This window comes from Urocitellus parryii, chromosome 1, assembly GCF_045843805.1.
Source record: "Urocitellus parryii isolate mUroPar1 chromosome 1, mUroPar1.hap1, whole genome shotgun sequence".
In the NCBI taxonomy this organism is placed as follows: domain Eukaryota; kingdom Metazoa; phylum Chordata; class Mammalia; order Rodentia; family Sciuridae; genus Urocitellus; species Urocitellus parryii.
Genome location: NC_135531.1, coordinates 966,621 through 991,375, shown reverse-complemented (window position 1 = coordinate 991,375; position 24,755 = coordinate 966,621). Strand labels below are relative to the sequence as shown.

Genomic DNA, 24,755 nt, shown 5'->3' with positions numbered 1-24,755 from the left:
AATCTTTTTTCTGGTTCACTTAAAATGTGAGTGATACTTGTCATTTTGGAATTCTAAGCTGTTAGGATACAGTTCTTCAGTCATGTAATCATTGAAATTTAATATTTTAACCTTTAATTAGAAGAGTCAATGTTCTAGGTTATGGCCTGTTTCCATTGCTATTCTTTCATCATGTGATTTAAGTGTTGCTAAACTTTACAAATTATTTCAAAAAAAGATATGGAATAACTTTGTAATTTTGTACTGTCTATTCTGCAGGAAATCCAGCACTTTCAACAGTGCCATGCAGAGAGCACATGTGCAGTAAATATTTATTTGAATTAGAGAATTGCTTTAGGGCAGCTTGCAAAAGTAATGTTTTCAGTATTCAGTGACTGAGCCTTCAGTGCTGGTAGTTTAGCTAAACATTCAGACTTCATTTGAAGCCAGTAAACAGACAACTGTGCAATCCAGGGAGACAGATTTCTTTACTTTTCTATCCAATAGTAATTTTCTTTTACAGTCATGTTTACATAGAGTAATGGTCAAAGGAAAATGTGACTTTGGAGCAGGTACTTGAGTAAGTTTGCTACAGTGAAAGATTTTTGGTATGCTGATGAGTAACAGAAATCCACTAGGCAGCTCTTTGGTCAGTCATATTTCTTAGAATGCTGCTGCTCTTTTTTGCATTCAAAGCAAGGTGTGGTTAGGTGCTGAGCAACTTGTTGAGGCAGCTTGTCTTCCCGGCCTCCTCATGATGCACCTGCAGTACGCACTATGCATCCTGCTGACTGACAAGGCATTCTGCCAGCCCCAGCCTCATGTGCTCCTGGTGTGTTGCAGGCTCTGCAGGTGGCTGGGAAGGTGAGGAAGGATGGCCATGCCTGATGCAGGCAGTCTGTGCTTGTGGACTGCCTTTGTTCCACTAGGCTGCACTTTCAGAGCACAGGTTCAAGGATGAAAATGTTGAGTATTTCTAGATGGTGAGAACAGCACAGCAGAACTACTGGAGGCCCTTCTGGGCATAGGATCTTTCATACTTGTAGGGCTGGCACTGTCTGACCAGAGTCAGAAGAAGGAATGCTGTTGGTATTTCATGAAAATATGGCCTTGGACAAAGTTCACTTGGACTGGAGGAAGGCTCTGTTTGGGAACTCAGTGGTCAAAGACCTGCTGAGAGGGTAAGAAGCCCAGTCCTCTTGCCTGAATTTACCTGGAAAAGATGAAGGAGGCATCTTTGAGGTTCCATGTATTGTGGATAAGAAGTGTGACTATCAATCTGGATTTGGTCCTTAAACAGTGCTACGTGTGGGAGGAGGGGCCTTACCTCTTGGACTCCATTTCTTTCTGGAGATAACAAATCTGACTTCACAGCTGCTGCTGAGATCAGGCAGTGGTGGGGGTTGGGAGCTGGTGCTTTGTGGTCCTGTGCTCAGGTCATTAAGCAGTCAGGTTAAGTCCACTAGCCACTGATAGCATCCTGGGGGACCACATGCTTGAGACCCAGGTCCTCAATGCTGAGGAGCCTTGGACCAACTCCATGTGGCAAAACTGCACTCAACTTCACATGAGGATTTGTGTCTCACTGGCACACCTAGGCAGTCATATCCAGCTTTGAACATCTGAACACACAAGCTTATTTTCATGGAAAAACTGCCCTGCCAATGTCAACTGCATCATCCTGGCTGATGGATCCTCTTCTCATTTTAAGTTTGAGGAGATTGAGGCATGGACACTAAAACAAAATGCAGAGGCCATGTGAAAAGACAGCTGTGATTTGAGCCATGAATGCTATGGAGCCCACTCTCTTTCTCCTTTGTTATCCTGTCACCATGTCCCTCCTTGGTTTTGGGAAAGCCTACTTATTGCAGAGTGTATAAGACGGTGGAGTGACGTATGGCAGTCTCAGAAAGCACTTCATGTGATGTCTATTTCTGCAGAATTGGGTGGTGGGAGGCAAAGCCATCTTCCTAATAGCCAGGGAAAGAATGCATTTCACGCTCACTTGGCAGGGGCCTCTGCCCACTGGAGGCCAAAGAGAAATGAAGGACAGAACCTTAAAAGACAAAGTGATCTTTTCCAAACAATGACCCATTCAAGGGATTTTTCCAGGCAGCACTTTGAGGAGCACCTCTGTTTTGTACAGTGAGGCTAATTCTGTGTTGGGTCCACAGATATCTGATGTCCCATTATTCTTTATCCTGACCATCACTTTGACTCACTACTGGGCATCTCCTCCAAGACAGCTACCTGTGGGGCAATAACTCATCACCATGAGAAAATGTGAGACACCAAAAAGACCAAAGCAAAAAACTAGTTAAGAAACTACAAATAATAAGTAAAATCGATGGCCCTTGTTAGCTTTAACAAACTGATGGATTTCTTTCCCCATGAAACAATGAAAGTTCACGCGGATTACCCAGTAAGTTTTGAAATAGAGATGACAGTCATTATTCCAGGATATCAGGTTAAAAACATTCTTAGGAAACATGCAACCTTGTTAATTATGTTATGTTTTTCTTCAAACTAGAGTGAATAACAGAGTAAAGTTTACTGCCTGACCCTAAATCTGTTACTGCTCTGCTCTTCATAATCTCACATTTGTATTTTACCCATAATGTGCATTTATCTTCCTCAGGCAGATTGATTTTCCTGTGAGAAAGATACTTGCTTCAGTGGGCACAGCAGGTCACTCTCAGGCTTTATCATGATGTGCTCACCAGGCCCTCATGTGCTCACACATGAACTTCACACCCATCTTTCCTGGATGTACAAAACCACATCATCACTAGATTCTTAGCCATGAAAATTTCTTGTTCCACCTTTGCTTATGAACTTGATGAAAGGGGCTGACTCTATGAATTGTTGTCTCTCAGAGTTTCTGGTGATGCTGATGATGGCAATGATGGTGATGATGATAAATGTGATGGTGATGATGGTGATGATAATGATGGTGGTGATGATGGTGGTGGTGGTGGTGGTGGTGGTGGTGATGATGATGATGGCAGTGGCAATAATGATGAAAATGATTATGATGGTGATTACAGCAATGGTTATGCCAATGATAGTGACATAATGTTGATGAGAATGATGTCATGAAGAGCATGATGAGCATGTGACGATGATGAATGTTAGCAGCTGACATAAATTAGATTATTTTATCTTTCTCATTGGGCAGAGTCCAGCCTAGATTCTGTTGCCCTCAGACTTGGTCATGTGATCTGTTTCACCAGTGAAAGGAGAGTGGATTCTTTGAGAGTCGTGGTGAGATTCCACTTACACATTACGGTTTCTGTTGGAAACATGGCCTCACATCTCAGCTCTTCAGAAACAGGTTTAGGTGGAGAAAAGGGTCAGTAAAATTGGGTGGTATGTGCTGAGTTCCTGTGGCAGATGTTGATTCAGGATTTGTCTGAACAAACATTTATTGAGCATCTCTGTTCTAGGCATTGGGGATACAATGTAATTGGAGCTTATAATTTTGAAAGGGGGGAGAGAGAAAAGTAAATATAGAGTAGATCAGGAAAGGTAAAGGCAATGGGCACAATGTGGGGGGCACAGAGATTGTCTGTTGGAGACAGGGATGAGCGGGGGGAACCTCCAGACTGTTGAAAAGCTCATGTCCAAGCAAAATCCAGAGGGAGTGAGTGGGTATCCATGTGATAAGTGGAGACGGGAAAGTTCTAGAGAGAGAAGTGGAATGGCAAGGGCCCTGGGGATAACATAGAAAGCTAACCAAGGGGGACAGTCATGAATGAGGAGGCCACGAACTCCAGGAAGGGGCTCCATGGGATTTCCAGGGCCAGAGACTCTGCCACCCTAGACAGCACTTATCCATATTCAAGAGTCCAAGAAGATGATCAAAATGTCAATACACAGGGAGCCCTTAATATTCAGCTAATCCCACTCCACTGTGCATACCTAAGCTGCCCCTAGTACCCCAGATGGCTATGTCCCAGCCTGTGGGTGCAGCCCCTTGTGTCCCTGCTGGGCACCTTCTCTCACTTGAGGCTTTTTTTTTAACAGGATTCCAGCCCTAGAGGCCTTGTGCATCCCATGATCAGATCACCACCTGATACTCTGTGACCCTCTCCCTCACATCTTCTCCCCAGTTACATTCCTTTATTTGTCGTCTCTGACTCTTTCTGTTCCACTGTCTTGTCTCCAACCTCCTTGAGTTGTTAGTTATTTTCAGCCATTTCAATCTCCATGGATATGGGTTGGGGAGGAGTAGAGTCTCACTTGAGGCTCTAACTCACATGTTCCAAATGTCCCTGTGGTGTGTCATGTCCTATCATCCAAGGACCCTGGAATCTTGCAAAATAACTGCCAGCATTCCAGCAGGCCTTTGTCGCCCCGTGTAGCATGTCTCTTCCTTGTTCTGATTTTCAATTTTTCCTGTTCTTGAGTGGCTTCAGATGACTCTGTGGTTGCTCCATGTGTTTGCTCCTAAATTACATCTTCACTAAAGACAGAATACCATTAGTTCAAAAGCTCATGAATGCCAAATCCAAACTTATTTATCCCTAATTATTTTAAAAATATAGATGAAAGTAAAAAAAATTCTCACCATTCACATCCCACCTGCTTTGGGCACCTAGCATCTAATGTCCAATTAAAAGATAGTGTGGTTAAGAGACCCCAAGGTGATACCACCCTTCAGATTTTTATAACCCCTGCCATACTACTAGCTATATTACCTGGGCAAATAATTTCCAGAGACACTTTCTCTGACTCTCTTTTTCCCCATGAGTTCACTTGAAATTCTCAACTTTTGGATTATGGCTCTTTGTCATAGTTCCCTGGGCAGTTTCGGGCTGTGAAGGGTGTTATTTTTTTCTTTTTCTTTTCTTTTCCTCTTCTCTTCTTTTCTCTTTCTTTCTTTCTTTCTTTCTTTCTTTCTTTCTTTCTTTCTTTCTTTCTTTCTTTCTTAACTAGGAATTGAACTAAAGGGCACACTTAACCTTTAAGCCACATCCCCAGGTTTTTTTTATTTGTTTGTTTGTTTGTTTTTTAACATGGTCCCTCTAGGTTGCTTACAACTTTACTAAGTTGCTGAGTCTGGTTTCAAATATGTTATCCTCCTGCCTCATTCACCCAAGCTTCTAGAATTACAGGCTTGAACCACCACACACAGTGAAACATAGTTTTTTTTTTTTTTTTTTAATGAGACCCTCTCCCATAATTGTATTTTTATGCCTTATAAGCATCCAAAACCCCCAAATTTCTTACAATAGTCAATTTCAACTCCATCACTCCAGAAGCAATCACTATTTTTATATTTTCTCAACTGATAATAGTCTGTGCTAGAATTTTATATAAAACACAAGAGTTTATGTATTTAAAAGAACTTTAGTTATCTTGTTTTATTATTAATTCATAGTACATCTAACAGTAAGGCATTGAAGGACTTTACTAAATGCTATTCAATGTATAGGTAATTTGGCCAGAGTGTATTTAATTTTCTATTTGTAGACTCCAAACTATAAATATTAGGTATTATGAATAAAATGTTACTAAATGCTACTTTTGTGATGTATGTCTTCACTTCTCTTGGGTAAAACTTCAGAGTGGAGGTTTTGGGACTCACATTTGGTGTCTATGTTCAATTTTAGAAACAAAAATGGAAAATACAAGTTTGTTTTTCAAAATGTTGGGTCCATTATATATACTCAGAAATATCACAGAGGATTTCCAGTTGCTCTGCAATCTTGCCCACATGAGGGGCTATTAGCCTTTTTGTATTTTAACCAGTCTAATAAATATGTAACAATATGCCATTCAGATTTTAATTTGCATTTATCTGAAGACTTTTTTTTGTTCTTACTGATATTCTGTACATCTTCTTTTATGAACCATTTTCTAATCTTTTGTGCACCTCTAGGAAATGGATTATGCCTCTTTATCATTGTTTTAAAAAATGTTTTTATATATCATTTACCAGAACTTTGCAAAATATTTGTTTTGTAACATATTGCCTGTAGGTGAGTCAAAAAAGTATGACTGTGAGCTATATATTTCCACTTAAAAATTCAATTTGTATCTTACTTTTTTGATAATTTTATTGTTTTACCGTACAAAACTTCACTTATTTTAGGAAAACAAAAGCAATCACATGAACAAGCAGCTGTTATAGACCTCTTATAGAGGTCTGCCTTAAACATATCACAAGTGCTTCATGCCAACCTCTGCTGGAATATCTAATTGAATCTTGACATTGTCCATTTGAAGAAATCAAATTTAACGTTTCCCTATCAAAGTAAATGTAAGCCTTAATGTTAAAACTAGATAGAAAATATACAACAAATGTTGGTAACATGAACTGTGCTAAAGAACTTTTAAAGAGGGAAAAAAATTATATTTGATTTGGAAATTATTTTCCAAATATTAATCTTTTCACCTGGTGTGGTCACCATTGGTATGAATATTTCAATGAAATAATATAAAAAATAATTAAAAAGTCCTGGGATTTTAAACCAATCTTTTGACTCTGAACAGTATTAATCATGAACCCAGCCTAATTCCAGTATAAGACTGGGAGACATCTTGTCAAAAAGCTATAAAAAGTTTATTTTTATTTTCTGTAAGAAAACTAAAAATTCTCTTTGGCCTGACAATATTTTGATGTTTTAAACTTGTTTGGAATTTCTACCTGTGCTTTGAATTCAAATATGCCTGGCTATCCCTGACCAGATAACAACCTTCTCTAAAACCTTACTGGTGCCTCATAAATCCTGGCTCCCGCTGACCAAATAACAACTCTCTCTAAATCTCAGTGGCAGCTCATAAATTCTAATGTCTGGAGTTGAATTTATTCCCTACCTTGAAATGTTGAGACATGTAGATCCTTAACCTGCTATCTGCCTTTGTTTTATGCTTGTCAAAATCTTGTTAGCTGTATAGTACCCGAGACACCCACCTTCTTTGTAATATTTTGTGCTGAAAATACTTTTTCCTGAAGATCAGAGGATGATCTCTAGCATGGAGTTTTGTAAGAGACAGTTCTGGCCAGGTTTGTGTACACAATACAATCTTGATTTAATTTAATTTCAAATTGGAGTTGGTGGTCTTTTCATTGTGTTCTCTTTCAACATTAACTTTTTTTTAAACTTCATTGTAAATAAAACCAAAGAACAAAACAAAACTCCTGTAAATGAACCAGGTGCATAATAATAGCCATTTTTACTGAAAGCACTGTATTCATTATAGAAATGATATAAGCTTAAAAATTAAAAGATAGCTCAAATATCAAGGGAGTTTAGAAGTTAGAAATTTTTTCTTTCAGAATACAGGTGGTAAAATAGGTAGATGGAACATGTGCTGAGAGAAATCAAAAGTCTTTGCAGAGGTGGCAGCAGAGATTTGAGTCTTTCTCAGGTCTAAATTTTGCACAGAAGAGAAAATGTGAAGCATAACTATATCAAGTAATGTGCAAAAAAATCACAAAAATATTTATTATAAAAAATCATATCTACAGAAATGGTTCTAAATGGTTTTTCTAATGGTTTTTTTGTCAGGAATAAACATTTGGACACGAATGGAAGTTTTGGTACTATTTTTAAGTAATTTTACTCATAGAGAATAATCTTTATACCATTTCTCCATTTTACTGGTTGGAATTAATTACAATTTATATATCTGCTAAAAAAGATACTGAGTGCAGAAAAATATTAATTTCTCATGTTTAAGTCACCTACATCATTTGATCTTTCCCTTTTTAAATCAAAAATATGCATCTCTTAATAAATATCTCTAACTCTGTATATTAGCAGCAACTCAGTCATAAAATATACTATGATAACTTGTCTCTTCATGTACTTACAGACAATGAATTTGCTGCTTACCATTTAGATATAATTTTCTATGGTGTTCTCTACTTATTTATGTCTGTATGCCAAGTTTTATTCAAGCTCTAAGTATATGCCTTAATTACTCTGTGTAGCAATGTAGGATCCATGTCTTATTTGTGACACATTTTTCCCAGAACTGTGTCTAAAGGGAAATATGTACAAGATGATTATCCAGGCAAAAAATATCTATCTAACATTATATTTTATTATATATATATATATATATATATATATATATATATATAATTTTTATTATTTAAAAACACACTTTGTTCTGAAACTACAGTGATACTACTGTATTTTAGCTTGAATTATTTGTGAGAAACAAACAAACAAAAAAGACATTTCTCTTTGTTGGCTGGTGATTTTTTTCAACCTCAGGAGTCTCTTGAAGAATGGCAGAAATAGATATGTAACTCTCTAGTTTGATGCAGACCCATCAAACTAGATGATGTTTTGCTTCTGCTTTCTATCTTGATCATTAGAAACATACATTTATATTCACATGAAACATTTTTGGAATTCTGTTTTGTTAGTTCTTCTAAAAATGAAATGAAAGTGAAAAAGAATGCAGGAAAGATAAATAATTAATTTCAAACAATTCATTTTAAAAATATTTTTTTCAAATTACCAAAAATTCTTAAAAGTTAGAAAAGTTAAAAGCTTTAGAAATAGCCTAAGGCTATTTTCTCTTTTGCTCAGGAGAGTAGACTATATCTCCAACTCATTCCTCTCTAGAATTGTACTGTGTGCAAATATGAAAAAAAAAATGTGCTAAGATGCCCCACGTGGCTTATAAGTTTTAAAATCCTCACAGGGGCTCAAATGTGCCATTTTTCTACTTTACAGGTACAAAATCTGAAATTTGTATACTTAACAAACATTTACAAGACTGTAATTCAAAATGACCTAAAGAATAAAAAAAATTGAAGAACTGACCCACTGAACATTAATCATAGGGACTTATATTGAAGCCATTATATTAAATGTCTTTTTATCATTGTCACAATTTTCCATATTTATATCATCAATATATTAATCAAAATTTTTACCCACTTAATAACAAATCTTAGTTTCTATTTTAATTGTTTTTTAAGAAAAAATTTGTAGTAATTCATATTAATAATTTAATGTTCATACTTGTTAAAGTATGAAATATATACTTTAAAAGCTATGGCTTTGGCAAGTGAAAAATCCAGCCTAAATTCTTCTTAAGATTGGGAGCCATCTCATCACACAAGCATGAAAAGTTAATTTCTGCTTCATTATAAATTACTGTGATTTCTAAAGTTGCTTGAAATGTCTGCCAGTGCCTTGAATTCACCCATGTCTGGTTTTCCCTGATGAGATAACAACCCTCCCTGAAACTTTAGTGATGACTCATAAATTCTGGCTTTCCCTGACCAAATGACAACCCTCTCTGAAACCTTAGTAGTGCCTCATAAATTCTGATGTTGTGATCTAAACTTACTCCCTAAGTGATGAACAATTTTAAACCATTAACCTTGTACCTGCCTTTGTATTATGCTTTTAAAAATCAGGGTTGTTTTCCCTGATAACAACCCTCCCCGAAACTGTAGTGATGACTCACAAAGGGCTCTCTGGTCTCAGATGCAATATACATGATCTGGAGCCCCTTCCAATCAAGAGCATTTTGTGGGAACTGTCCAATTCTGTGTGTTGTGAGGGAGGAGGAGGGTGGGCTTTCACTGTTACTTCTTATCTCCTAAGTCCTCTTTTTTTTTTTTTGACATTTGTCTGGACTTGAATCTCATACTTCAGAGTCACAGGTTGCTCTCCTGTGCAGAAACTGAGGATCCCAAGGAGGCCCAACTGCAGAGAACCAGGAAATGGTGAGTGTGTATTGGTCTAGTGAGGTAGGCTGGGGGGGAAAGACTACTTATTGGAACCACTAAGACTGGCTGTGGTGAAAACAGGAGCTAGCAGATTGTGACTCTGGGCAGTTTCTGCAGGCTTAAGTCCTCCACTGGGCCACTATGTCCTCAGTCCTACTGACCAACCAGGTGGGGAACATGTCAGTGGAAGAGACTCTTTGCTGTCTTCCTTATGCTTAAAGGGCATCTTCAGTCTGCCTAAAATACTATGTGTCAGGTGTGTTCCTGCAGCCCACTGTCTTACCAGATGCTGGAGATTGACAGGTGGAATAATTATCAAAATCAAATCTCCACAGGCCATTTTCTTGAAGGAAAGGAGCTGTTGTTTTGGGGCACCTAATTTCCTCTTGAGCCAGCTAATTTTTATTGTGACTTTCTTTTATTATTATTATTATTATTATTATTATTATTTAGGTAGTTAGTGTCATTAGGTAAATCAGGTCTAATATCAAGTAAAATGAAGAATGAACATTATATTGAGAATGGAGTCCAGGAAAAGGGGAATTGAAAATGTCCCCAAGGCCCAGAGCCCATCCCAAGTAAATGTTAATGAAGCAGCTCCCAGCAAACAGGGAGATGCTAATTCAAAAGCCCTTCCTGCCCAGATTACTGCTTCAGCCCACCTGTCCCCCAGCCTTTGGGCCTTCCCATGTACATTCCATCACTGCAAGATAACAGATCAAAGGACAGAAATTCAACAGGAATGCAGGAAAGCTGAAGGAAGAACTTAGTTATAAAAAAGAGAAGATCTCGCCCTTTCATGGATTCCTCCTCTTGGGTCCCCTTCTTCCTCTGAGAGAAGTCTTTTCTACTGTCCTTTAATAAAGCTTCAACATTCCACTCTAAACTTACCTTGGCATGCTTCTCTTATATTATACTTCAGCATTGCGGAGGCAAGGACTTGTCACCGGTAAATAGCTCTAATAGTAGGTTTAAATTTATTTTGAGAAAGGTCATAGCTAAATTGCTGAGATTATTTTTGCTATGGTTGATATATCTAGACTTTACTATCACAATAAAGCATACAGGTTTTGCATACAAATGTATTCATATGGGGATTTTATTTGTGTTGTGATACTTTCATGATTATTGTAATATTATGATTTCTCAATATATATGAATAGTAGGCCATGATAAGTTTTTTTTTTTTTTTTGCTCTTATAATTGAAAAGGTTTTTGGCTAAAGTTACATATAATTTTGTGTTTTTTTTTTTCTTAGAGAGAGAGAGAGAGAGAATTTTTAATATTTATTTTTTGGTTTTTGGCGGACACAACATCCTTGTTTGTATGTGGTACTGAGGATCGAACCCGGGCCGCACGCATGCCAGGCGAGCGCGCTACCGCTTGAGCCACATCCCCAGCCCCTATATATAATTTTGTAGATTAATTTTAAAAATTTATGATTTGGTTACTTATTTCATTTAAAGTAAATGTTTTTGATTTTTTTTTATTATTGCATTATTGTTGTATTTAATACTCAGGATTATTTTGACATAATCATAAAACATGGAATATAATTTGCTACCCATCAGTATCCAGTAGTTCCCCTTTCCCTATTCTCCTACTTCCTTTTATTGTATATTTATTTATAGCTTTTTAAAATTATTGCATTATAGAATACACATAAAAGTAGACTTCACTGTGATATATTTATATTTGTACATAGCAATTTTGGTGAGATGTTTTGGGTATTAATTTGGGGGAAAATTATCACCTTTATAATGATGAGTTTTATCATCTATACATGGGATGTATAATTCAGTCTTTTATGTGCTTCTCACAATTTTTATTTTCTTATAAGTTCTACATATTTTATTTCTAAAAATTTACACATGTAAAATACCACTTTCATAAGGCACCTCTGTAAAATTTATACATAGTGTTTTATGCTCTTTTTTAAACTGAATATGTTATGAAATGTGACCGGCCTAGTGACCATTTTTCATACAGATTATTATTTTTCTCTTCCAAGATGGGTGTTGTATTGAGCCATGCCCTTGGAATTAAAGTGTTTGGATGAGTACCATTGCCTACTTATATGTTATCATGGTCACATATGCTCTAATTTCACTAAGTCTCTATGATGGGGAGTATCATGTATATTCAATAGCAAAATATTTTCCACAAATAGATACTAATTTAAACTCCTTTTTAGTTAATAATTATTCATTTGTTCTATATTTTCATCAATATTATTATTTTTTCCCAAAATGGGTTTTTATCTTGCAATTGTTAATTTCTAAAAATTTTGAATTTTTAAATCTAATAGACATAACTCATGTATAAATTTGCAGTTCAAATTTTTGGCCTTAATATTTTTTTTATGATTTCTGGCTTAAAAGAGAAAATGGATCCAAAAATGCAGCTTGAGTTTGATTTCAACAAAAAGAAAAAGGTTTAAATTATTTTTTAAAATTGCCTTTTTTATCCTCATCATTTATTATAGGTTTCTTGTGTGATTGTAAGTGTAGGTTATTTAAAGTGGATTCTAGGTTTTATCTTTGGAAGTTACTACAGGAAAAATAAATAAGAAATATGTCAACACTATGGCTGCAGGAAAATGAGTAAATTTCCTCAAAATCATATGGTAATTAAATTGTTAAATGACATATTTACTAAACATCCACTCCTTAAGGAATTTTTTTCTTAAATATTTTTGGCAGTGAATCATGAATTCTATTATCTGGATTTTGGTGTTTAATATAAAATCATATGGAATAAAATTTGTTCAATCCTAGAAATATTCATACATAATTTGTTGTTTACTTAATGACATGCTGAGGAGATAGCAACTAATGAGCATATTTATTTTTAGAAATAGTTACTTTTTTGCTTTTCAGTTTCTAATAAGCCTTTTATATTTATTTCCTTACTGAGTCTCTCAGGGCCACTGATTTTTTTTTTTTTTCATTTTATAATCTCCAGGCATTTACCCTTCTAAGAAATCTGTCTTGGGAGCTCTGTTTCTGAATAGTTTCTTAACATGAAAAAAAAAGTACTTGTGTTGCCCCTGAAATGTATTCTCAATGCACTCTCTTCAAAATGGAAAGAAAATAATATTTCCCCAGACTGGCATCCCTGTGTCAGGAGCTAACAATACATTGATGGTCTTTGAAGAAACTTCATACAGTTCTGTCTGGGTAGTTTGATGTGGGCTGCTGAATTGCCATTCAGTATACAAATACCCATTTTTTTTTATCTGTACTGTGGGAATAATTTTAGAGGACACAGATAAATAATGCTCTTCATGGAGGCTATGAATACCTGTATGTTCTGTAGTGCACAGCTGATAAAGCCCCTGGAAGACACTGTGCAGATACTATTTGGTTAACGATTATCTGCCACTCACATAAAATGTATTTCAAAAGCTTGTAATAACCTTTTCACTTTAGGCATCCATGTCATCCACATTCCTGAGTATAAAAGTATGAATCTTTCTTTTCTGAATTCCAGGGTCCATTTCTTTTGTGCTTCAAAGTGGTGCAAATAATTATGTTTTTTTTTTGTCTTTCTTTTACACTGTGTTTCTAATAAAAAATGTTCTCTGCTCCAAGTCTCTATTTCCCATGTCCACCTATGTTTAGAACATGACATAGAAAATTGTATTTGATAATTTATAAAGGAGAGTTGAGAATACTTCTGGTTCATGTCTTCCTTCCTTAGAAACTGAACAAGAACTATGCTTGGTCCTGAAAAGGGAGCAGCATAACCTATCAGATATATAGAAAAAATGTTGATTGATTGTATATTCTCTTCTAAGTATTGTCTGTTCAGATCCTTGGCCCATTTGTTGACTGGGTTGTTGTTGTTGTTGTTATTATTATTTTTATAATTATTATTATTTGCTTAGATTTTTGAGTTCTTTATGTACCCTAGAGATTAGTACTCTATCTGAAGTGTGAGTGGTAAAAAAATCCTCCTAGTATGTAGGCTCTCTCTTCACCTCACAGATTGTTTCTTTTGCTGAGAATAAACATTTAGTTTGATTTCACCCCATTTATTGATTATTTGTTTTAATTCTTGTGCTATAGGTGTCTTGTAAAGGAAATTGGGGCCTAATCCTACATAATGAAGACTAGAGCCTGCATTTTATTCTATTAGGTGCAGAGTTTCTGGTTTAATTCCTAGGTTCTTGATACACTTTGAGTTGAGTTTTGTGCATAGTGAGAGGTAGGGTTTGTTGAAGAGACTATATTTTCTCCAGTGCATGTTTTTGGCTCCTTTGTCTAATATATAATAATTGTAATTTTGTGCGTTAGTCTCTGTGTCTTCTATTCTGTACAATTTGTATATCAGTCTGTTTTGTTGCCAATGCCATGCTGTTTTTGTTACCATTGCTCTGTAGTATAGTTTAAGGTCTGGTATAGTGATGCCACCTGATTCACTCTTCCTGCTAAGGATTGCTTTAGCTATTCAGGGTCTCTTATTTTTCCAGATAAATTTCATGGTTGCTTTTCTAATTCTATGGGGAATGCCATTGGGATTTTGATTAGAATTGCAGTAAATCTGTATAGTGCTTTTGATAGCATGGTCATTTTGATAATATTAATTCTGCCTATTCATGAGCAAGGTAGATCATTGCATCTTCTAAGGTCTTTTCTGATTTTTTTTTCTTTGGGGTTCTGTAGTTTTTCTTGTATAGATCTTTCGCCTCTTTCATTAAGTTGATTCCCAAGTATCTTATTTTTTTTTGAAGTTATTGTAAATGTAGTATGTACCCTATCTTTTGTATATAAATTTTTAAGTTTTGTACTTTTTATATATTTCAGTATTATTTATTAATAACTTATATTCAGCATTTAATGTGTCTATATGTTGTTATGTTTTCTGAATAAAGGGATAAAATAGCATTTTATTATCACACTGTTTTCCCAATATCCTAGCATCTTTCTTTGGAATGAATGCCATTTTTCCTCTTCCCTGCACTCCAATCTTCATTATGTATCACTGCCTAAATAACAAGAGGCTTATTAAGAGTTTTGTTTTTGTTGTTGTTTTCTGTAGTTCTACCATTTATTTTATTATGAGGTTTACCCTGATTGATTTAAGTTCATAGCATCAATCATGTGGCATCATGATATTTTCATCAGCAGTAGACTTTATGTACAACAGTGGAAATAACAAATATCTTAGCCAGATATCTAGATTCTTGTCATTATACTCAGAGAAATGAAAAATTGCAGAATATTCTTAGGATAAAATTTCCATCAGAGTGTATTTCCATCAAATGAGAAATCATTATATATGCATATATTTGAAATTATATACTATATAATTAAAATAATTATTATTTGTTGAATTTTCAAATTTGCTACTGCTTCTTTAATTGTATCTGCTTTTTTAAAATTTGTACTGTAAATTGAACCCAGGGGTGCTTATCCATGAAGCCACATCCTCAGTCCTTTCTTTATTTTATCAGTCTTGCTGAGTTGCTAAGTGCCTCACTAAGTTGCTCAATACAATATATATAAGACAATATTATATATAATATTGTCTTCGAATTTATGATCCTTTTTCTTCATCCTCCTCAGTCACTGGAACTATAGTTTTCCATCACTAGACCTTGCTCATTTGCTTTTTAAGAGCACCAACATGGATATTGGTAACTGTCTCTGTGTTATGTTCATCTTTAATAGCTTCTGATTTTGTTCTTTTGCTTAAGATTTTCTTTACTTTTAGTTTATAAAATTTACTTTTCATTGTGATCAAAGATTTGATAATAAATTCTTAGTCATTTTATGGCTTACTAATTATTTTCTGTATGTTTTATTTTCAACCTCAGGTTTAGTTGAATTTTAATTTTTGCAGCTGTATAGAGGTCTAAGTGAAACATAATAACCTCTATGGATATTGTTTAAAGAAATGGAAAGACAATTTAACCCAGGTTTTTTACTGTACTGTATAAACCCGAAGGACATAAAATCAGAATGCTACATTGACTCAGCCACATTAATGTTCATAGCAGCATAATTCACAATAGCTAAGCTACAAAAGCAAACATTCAATGAGGAATGGGTCCATTCAATGATGACAAGATAAAAAATTGTTGCTTATGTACACAATAAACTATTAATCAGCCATAAAGAAGAATAACTTTATGACATTGGCCAGTAAATGAATGGATCTGGAGATGTTATGCTTAGTAAAACAAACCATTTCTTTAAAACTGAATGTTTAATTTTTTTTGCTGATATGTAAAATCTAAAGTTCATAAAGTGGGGAAGGGTAAGAAAACAAGAACAGTAGATTGCACAGTGGTAAAAATAAATAAATAAATAAATAAAATGGAAGGAGATAGAAATATTAAAGATATATATAAATCCTACCATCAGAGTCACCAACAAGAACAAGATTCTAATTAGGATAAAATATATCCCATGATTACATAATACCATAAAAATTGATTCTACTCTCAGGTAGAACTAGAAAGAACCAAAAAAAAAAAAAAAAACAAATTATATATTATTTGGTATGTTAAAAATTGTTAAAATTATAAAACGGAAAATGCAAACAGGATTGTTTTTGTTATTTTTTATATTAATAACGTCCATAAATACCATAGAATGTTTGAACTTAAATTCACTATTAAATATTTCCATTATGTGGTCTGTCTACCTTGTTATATTTCAAAATTTCTCTTATACCATTGGTATTGGGATTACTAGAGATATTACTACATATTCAGAAAAGCCAGCTCTATCAGAGAAATAAAAAATAAGATTCTACACTTTAGTAAATCTCTGATTAGTGGTTGTACAATTAAAATTTGAGGATTCCCTTTTTTAATTACAATAATTTTCTCATCTGAACAATATACATAATTTAGATCATGATATAAAATATCAAAAATTATATATTTTTCTGGTAATGTCTGAGTTTTATGTTGTGTTTCACAAATGTGGAATATATATACTTTTTGGAACTTAAATCACTTTTTCTGCAGAAGTAGATAATAGTATCATTTTGTTCCAGAACACCACCTACATGATAGTCTACTAACTTTCATTTTAACTTCATTTACCTTACAGACTGTGCAAATGTTCATGTGGTTAATGTGTTATTTATTTATCTATTCTTTTTACAGTTACTGTTATCATTCAGGGATATAGCCATTGATTTTACTGAAGAGGAGTGGGAATGCCTTCAGCCTGCTCAGAAAAACTTATATAAAGATGTGATGTTAGAGAACTATAGAAACTTTGCCTTCCTTGGTAAGTTTAATTTCCATTTAAAATTTTTAATTAATAGTTATTATTTAATGTACTTCTGTTGTATCTTCTGGGAACTTCTCAATAAGAATGAGTTTCAGTTTTGTGTTTCAAAGATAAAGGGCATTTTTAGTACAGATAATTTACTCTTTAATATATATTGTTACTCTTTAATCTCTCTCTTTCTTGGTATGTTATACATTCTCCACTTTAGATAAGTAGTTCCTAGCATACGTTAGTGATGTAAACTCTTGTAGCCTACACAGAGCAGGGGACACAGCGAGACATTCAAATAGAGAAAACCAATCTAAAAAATGTTGGTAGAGTAGTTATTTAGCAGAAAAAAAAAACATTTTAGAAGCTTAGGTTTATTTCTTTTGATTTTAATCATTGAACACATACTGCCCTACATTTATCACATTTTCAAATTCTTTGTGATCCTCCATTTTCTTCTTTAGTTATGTCCCGGTTTATTCAGATTAACTATCAATACTTACGTTTTATTGTGAGGGCCAGCATGATGTGCTACAATTCTTCTTGTGAGGAAACCTTTAAAGAAGCAAAAAGAAGACAGAGAATCAATCTCAGTGAAAAGAAAAAATAAAAAAACTGGCCACTCCTCTTCATGGCTGTACATAGTATGCCCCAAAATTACATAGCTTCTGTTGGAATGACTGCATTCTAACCTAGTATTATTTTAACCCCAAGTGTTAGCTAACCAAGATAGCGTACAGTTAATACAAACAAAGAGTCTCTTCTCCCAAAGGACATTACCACAGAAACTAGATAGTGCACCTGTAAAGTTGTCTTAATAGCTTCAGAGAGAAACTGCTGGGACTTAACTATTGTGGGACTCAGGGTGCCAGTTTCCATCACCCGCACACTTTCTATTTCCAAGGTCAGAATACTTAAAGCCCCCCCCCCTCTTTTTTTAAGGCCTTTTGAATAAATAATATTACTTATCTCCTTAATGCTGGTGGGGGCAAAAAATAGGGCAGCCATAGACAACAGCAAGTGCCAACATCAGTAAACATCCAACTATGAATATTTTTTGACGCAGATGAAATTGAGTAAACATGAAGTTAGCCAATCCAACAAGTCAATCATTAATCATCTTGTTGTACCTTATTAATGATATCTTTAAGGTAATCTAAGTCTTTTGAAATAAAATTACTATTATCACTTAAATTGAAGGAACACATGTTATTAAACTTCTGATATCCATTATGATATAACAATACCACACAATCAATTGCAATCATGAATTTTAAGTATGGCTTGACAATGTTGTTTTTGTTCTTCATTAAGCATATTAACAGCCATGGAGGCATGACTAATACTTTTTATGATAGCATAGGTAAGTTTCATTGTAGTTTTGTAAGCCCATAGAGCTAATCAGGGAAACCCACTAAGGAAAATGTCAGAGCATCAAATTCTGCCTTAGAGAGAAGGTTCACTGAATTATCACAGTTTTTATCAAGAGGATAGACCTTTCATGAATATATTATGCAGGATTGTGACCTATTAAATACTATGTGGATGGTAAGGACACAGTTATTCTGCTAACACAACAATGAATATCATGAGACATTTTTTCAGGTATATAACGATTTCATCCAAGTGAGTCAAGATATTTTAATGGGTTGTAGAAGTCCAGGATCTGACAGTACTGAGTTTCCCACAAGTGGTGTACAAAAACAGAGCTAAGCATTAACAGAGTTTTGTGTGAGTTTAGCAACCAAAGCAGTAACTAAGTTATCCATAGTGCATTCTAACCTATTTGAGCCAACTCCTTTTGAGCTGAGGTTATTAATGGTTTTATATCCCCCGAAGAATCTGGAATTATAGTATCTTGGGTTCCTCTATTAATCTTTCTCCTCTTTTAAGGAGAATGATTATTCTCTTGTTTGGAGGGACTCTTCTCTTCCAGGGTTAAATGAATCTTACAAATCAGCTTGTCAAGTCCCTGATATACATTTATAATTGCTACATTTCATGCATCAAAAAGAACATTTTGGCATAAGTTTAACAGTCCATGCTTTTCCCCATGTGATCAAAGGCATAGTACCTTGCCATGATAATAAGGTGGAATCTTATATATATTTTCATAGATAGATAGATAGATATAGATAGATAGATAGATAGATAGATAGACAAATAGATAGATAGATAATGGCTGTTTGAGAATAAAATGCCTATTCAATGCAGATGACCAATTTTGAATATTAATTTTATGTTGTATATTGAGCACATTAAGTGTAAATAAAACAGTATTTAATGTATATTAATATGAGAGAGGCTAGATCTTGGTTTGTTTCTGTTTTAAAAGGCAAGGATCAGGATATAATTTACTCAACAAAAGCTTGTCAAATGATTATGAGAAATTTCATAATTTAAAACTAAACCTCATTCATTAAACATTGTGCAAAAGGATGAGATGTAAATGCAGAGGTATTATCCATCTTTAAACAAATAGGCCCTCTAGGAGCAGATCATGCTTGGTTTCTTTTCATGCTCAATGCTGGTACTGACTAGGAAGTTTCTTTTTTTAGATTCAATTTTGTTAGTATTTTTTATTTTTTATTGTGTTTTTTAATAATGCATTATAATCATAAATATTTTGAAGTGAATAACTCATTATACTTCTGCTTTGTAAGCTATTTTCTATATTTCTTATTTTTCTATTTTGATTAATGATTTAATTTCTAGATCATTGCTTTTTATTGTGACATGAGTGGATTTTTTACATATATATATATTATATATATATATATGTTTTATATCCCCTCAAGTGTAGTGTGTGTGTGTGTGTGTGTATCCCACTTATCTTTGTATATTCTATAGGTTTTTAATTTTTACAGTATTTCACAAGTTGCTTAGACTTGTCTTAAACTTGGTCCTGCTTGATAAGCCTCTCCCATAATGGTAGAATTTCAGGTTTGCACACTAGGAATGCCCCTCTCATTTTTTTAAAAGAATTATTCACATACACGATTTATGCTTATTTATATTTATATTTTTGTCTTAATTTCACTCTCTAAACTTTCTTTAAATCATTATTTAGTGTTCTTTGAGTAATTCATAACTGCCAGTATCCTAATTTTCAGTTTTTAATTTTTTTTCTTGTCACTTGGATTAAGCCATGCTTCTCTTTGTTTATATTTGCTGTATTATTTTTTTTTGTTCATTAAAGGAGCTAACAGTAGATTATATAGTTCATTTTTGTAAAAAAGTATAAAAAAACATTTAAATAAATAAAAATAGGCAACAGCAGTGCTGCATCCTTGTAATATTTGCAAATTGGGAGGCCATGCAAAAGTACTTCATGTTGAGGGAAGTCATAGAAATTTAGAAACAGCATGAGTCAAAAACTTTTAAAAAGACTTGTGTTGTAGTTCAGTGATATAGAATTTAGGGGGTTAATCTGAAGCACCACACATGAAAAATTAAAAGTTAGATGACCTAAAGATGGAGAAATGCCAGTGCTAAATATGTATCCATGAATAATTAAATCAGAAAACTCAGCTTTTGTGTTTAGTGCAGACTTTGTTCTCAGTATTAAAGTTATGGGCTCAATGTATGTGCCTATCAATGACCAAATGTGTACAAATATTGTACTTATATACTATTATTATTGAATTATAAAATATTTTGTCTCTTAAAGTGTTATAAGAAATATATGCAGGACTTTGCATTAAGAGAAATGTGGCATGCAGAGATTAAGTTGCAGGTACATTTGATTCACATGTGGAAGACAGAAATTTAGTGGGTAAAATTTTGCTCACCAGGTACTGTGTTTTGTGTAGGTTTGATATTATACTCAAAGTTACATATTTTTATTTTATTGAGCATAAGAGAGTCAAGAGTTTTGTTTTACCACATGGTGAGTGTATTATATTCTTCATAAATACTCATAGAAGAAATATAATACCTTGTAAGAACAAAACTGATAATTATCTAAAATAATAATTGTGTTAATTCATTCTTTTTTGTGTTAATTCATTATATTTAGTAATTTTACCTTGTATATATATAGTATAAAGTACCATGTTATATTTAGGAAATAAACAAAGGTGTATTTGTCAATGAAAGAAATCATCATATCTCATGAATTTAAAAATATAAAAATCAATTTATTATACTTGATTGTTATGGGTTGACTTCATCCAAGTATTATGGCCATAGGCTATGCAAGGTTTTTATAGTCTTTTAAAATGTTTTAATGGAAAATTTTATAGACATATATGTGTATATTTCTTAGTAAATTTTTTTGTTCATTTTTCTGTTTAAGAGTCCATAGCCTCTTTACCCTTGTTGAATATTTGTGGTATTATCACTCAAAATACACTAGTTATTTTCATGTCTGTATGTCATGGTAGACCAAAGCCAGTTTTTAGATACTTTCTTTGAGAAAGCAACAAATGTTTGTATGTTTTACATTTCTCGTGTTCTACTGAGAGTGAATGTAGCTGGTAGATATTTCCTAAATACACAATGCTATCTTATAGAGAACAAAAGGCTGTAGATGATAAAAGTGACATACTTACCTTCTCTTTATTATATTTCTCTTCTTAATGATATACTCCTCTTGGATGCTGTGATCTCTACAAAATTTTGAGTAATATTCTGAAGGTTATTTTGTTTGTGCTTTTTTATTGAACTGATATATTTTTTTGATTTATGATGACTTGGACATACTAATCTTCTACACTCCTGATGTATTTATTCTACCTCAATTTCATGTTATGTATGTAAAATATATTTATCCCTGTCTAGTAGGTATTGCTTATTTTTTAATTTTTGTTTATTTCAGCCATGACTCCTCAGGACACCCAAGAATATTCACCAGAAAAGGGCATAAAACATATATTTCACAAAGTGATAAGTGGGAAATACAGAAGTTGTGATCTTGACTATTTACTACAAAAGAAAATAAGGAAAACTACAAGTGAGAGTGAACACCAGAAATCATATAAAAAATCAGGTCTTGTTCACCACCAGAGAATTTATACTGGAGAAAAGTCCTACAAATATAAAAAATGTGGCAAAGATTTTAGTAAAAAAAAGGTCTTATTTGCCACAGAAGAAACCACACTGGAGAGATGCCTTACCAATGGGAAGAATGTTTTTAAAGAAATCTCAATCTTTATTAAGCAAAGCAGAATTCACACTGAAGAGAAGCCCTACAAATGTGAAGAATATGGTGAACTACTTAGTCAAAAATTAAACATTATTTACCAAAGAAGAATTCACACTGGAGAAAAGCTCTACAAATGTAGAGAATGTGGCAAAGCTTTTAGTCAAAAAACAGACCTTATTCACCACAGCAGAACTCACAGTGGAGAGAAGCCCTACAAATGTAAAGATTGTGGCAAAGCTTTCAGTCGAAAAGTAGGACTTACTTACCACAGCAGAACTCACAGTGGAGAGAAGCCCTACAAATGTGAAGAATGTGACAAAGCTTTCAGTCAAAAATCAAACCTTATTTGCCACAGGGGAACTCACACTGGAGAGAAACCCTACAAATGTAAAGAATGTGGCAAAGCTTTCAGTCGAAAATCACACCTTATTTGCCACAGGAGAACACACACTGGAGAGAAACCCTACAAATGTAAAGAATGTGGCAAAGCTTTTAGTCAAAAAACAGACCTTATTCGCCACAGGAGAACTCACACTGGAGAGAAGCCCTACAAATGTAAAGATTGTGGCAAAGCTTTCAGTCGAAAAGTAGGACTTACTTACCACAGCAGAACTCACAGTGGAGAGAAGCCCTACAAATGTGAAGAATGTGACAAAGCTTTCAGTCGAAAATCACACCTTATTTGCCACAGAGGAACTCACACTGGAGAGAAGCCCTACAAATGTAAAGAATGTGGCAAAGCTTTCAGTCGAAAATCAAACCTTATTTGCCACAGTAGAAGTCACACTGGAGAGAAACCCTACAAATGTAAAGAATGTGGCAAAGCTTTTAGTCAAAAAACAGACCTTATTCACCACAGCAGAACTCATAGTGGAGAGAAGCCCTACAAATGTAAAGATTGTGGCAAAGCTTTCAGTCGAAAAGTAGGACTTACTTACCACAGCAGAACTCACACTGGAGAGAAGCCCTACAAATGTGAAGAATGTGGCAAATCTTTCAGTCTAAAATTACTCCTTATTCACCACAGCAGAATTCACACTGCAGAGAAGCCCTACAAATGTAGAGAATGTGGCAAAGCTTTCAGTCGAAAATTACTCCTTATTAGCCACAACAGAACACACACTGGAGAGAAGCCCTACAAATGTAAAGAATGTGGCAAAGCTTTCAGTCAAAAATCAAACCTTATTTGCCACAGCAGAAGTCACACTGGAGAGAAACCCTACAAATGTAAAGAATGTGGCAAAGCTTTCAGTCAAAAATCAAACCTTATTAGCCACAGAAGAACTCACACTGGAGAGAAACCCTACAAATGTAAAGAATGTGGCAAAGCTTTTAGTCGAAAATCACACGTTATTCTCCACAGCAGAACTCACACTGGATAGAAACCCTACAAATGTAAAGAATGTGGCAAAGCTTTCAGTCAAAAATCAAACCTTATTTGCCACAGCAGAAGTCACACTGAAGAGAAGTCCTACCAATGCAAAGAATGTGGCAAAGCTTTCAATCGAAAATCACACCTTATTTGCAACACAGAATTCACACTCGAGAGAAGCCCTACAAATGTGGCAAAGCCTTTAGAATAAAACAGGCATTATTCACCATAGAAGAACTCACGCTGGAGAATAGCCCTAAAAATGTGAATAAAGTGGCAAAACTTTTAATAAAAAATAAAACTATTCACCACAGCAGAAGACACCCTGGTGAATATGAAATGTAAATAAAGTGATAATACTTTTAAAGAAAAACTAAACCTCATTAACAACAGAATTTATATAGGAAAGAACCCCTATGAATGAAAACAATGTATCAAAGCTTTTAATAAGAAATCAATTCTTTTTCACCACTAGGCTATTTATTCTGAAAAGGAAACATACAAATATAGAGAATGTAGAAATATTTTAAATTATATATCATACATTACTAGACATCAGAGAAAATATGTTGGAGAGAAGCCTTATAAATTAGACCATTGAACCATTCCTCTAAGAAGGGGTTAAAATTTAATCCTCACCACAATAATCATAGCAGAGAGAAAGTTTGGAAATGTGAAAATTGACAATGTGACAATGCCTTCAAAATTTATTCAACAATACTCAGCACCTGTGGATACATACAGGTTAGAGAGAATACAAATGGAAAAAAAAAAAACAACAACATTTCATAGCCACATGTTTCTTAAACACTAGTGATTTTTGGAGAATACATTGTGCCCAGAAACCCTAAAAAGTTAAATAATATTTCCCAACTTATTCAAATTTTAAATCCATTGAACATCTGAAAAATCATACCTGTAGTGAACATTGAACAGATTTTGTCCAAAATGTATGCCTTATATAACAATGAAACATTTAAAATCAACACCTTGACAAATGTGAGAGTATAGTGAAGTCATTATCTATACATTACACCTTGATGTATATGAGGATCAATAAAGACACAACTCATTTAAATATCGAATATAAGTAACTTTTGATTAAATTTATTAAGCATTATCAAGTTATTTGGTAGAAATGTCAGTCATAAATATCATACATGTATAATGCAGAAACCTCATCGTTGAAAGCATATATATTTTTTTCTAAATCAAATATTACTATTTTCACTTTTGAATACCAGAGAAAACAATTATAAGGAATCTATTTTTTGATGTGTAACACTGAATTGTAATATTTTAATCTTTTTT

At 34.0% G+C, this 24,755-nt stretch overlaps 1 protein-coding gene across 1 annotated transcript in view; it reads left to right on the top strand.

The window, feature by feature from the left end:
• The window catches only part of LOC113177936 (uncharacterized), a 37,937-nt gene extending 13,721 nt beyond the window's left edge, over positions 1 to 24,216 (top strand). Inside the window, 3 exon segments of the mRNA XM_077795329.1 lie at positions 9,612 to 9,682; positions 16,809 to 16,935; positions 21,746 to 24,216. Coding sequence (XP_077651455.1) covers positions 9,680 to 9,682; positions 16,809 to 16,935; positions 21,746 to 23,655 — 2,040 coding nt within the window. The 5' untranslated portion in view covers positions 9,612 to 9,679 and the 3' untranslated portion in view covers positions 23,656 to 24,216.
• Positions 24,217 to 24,755: the final 539 nt, after the last annotated feature.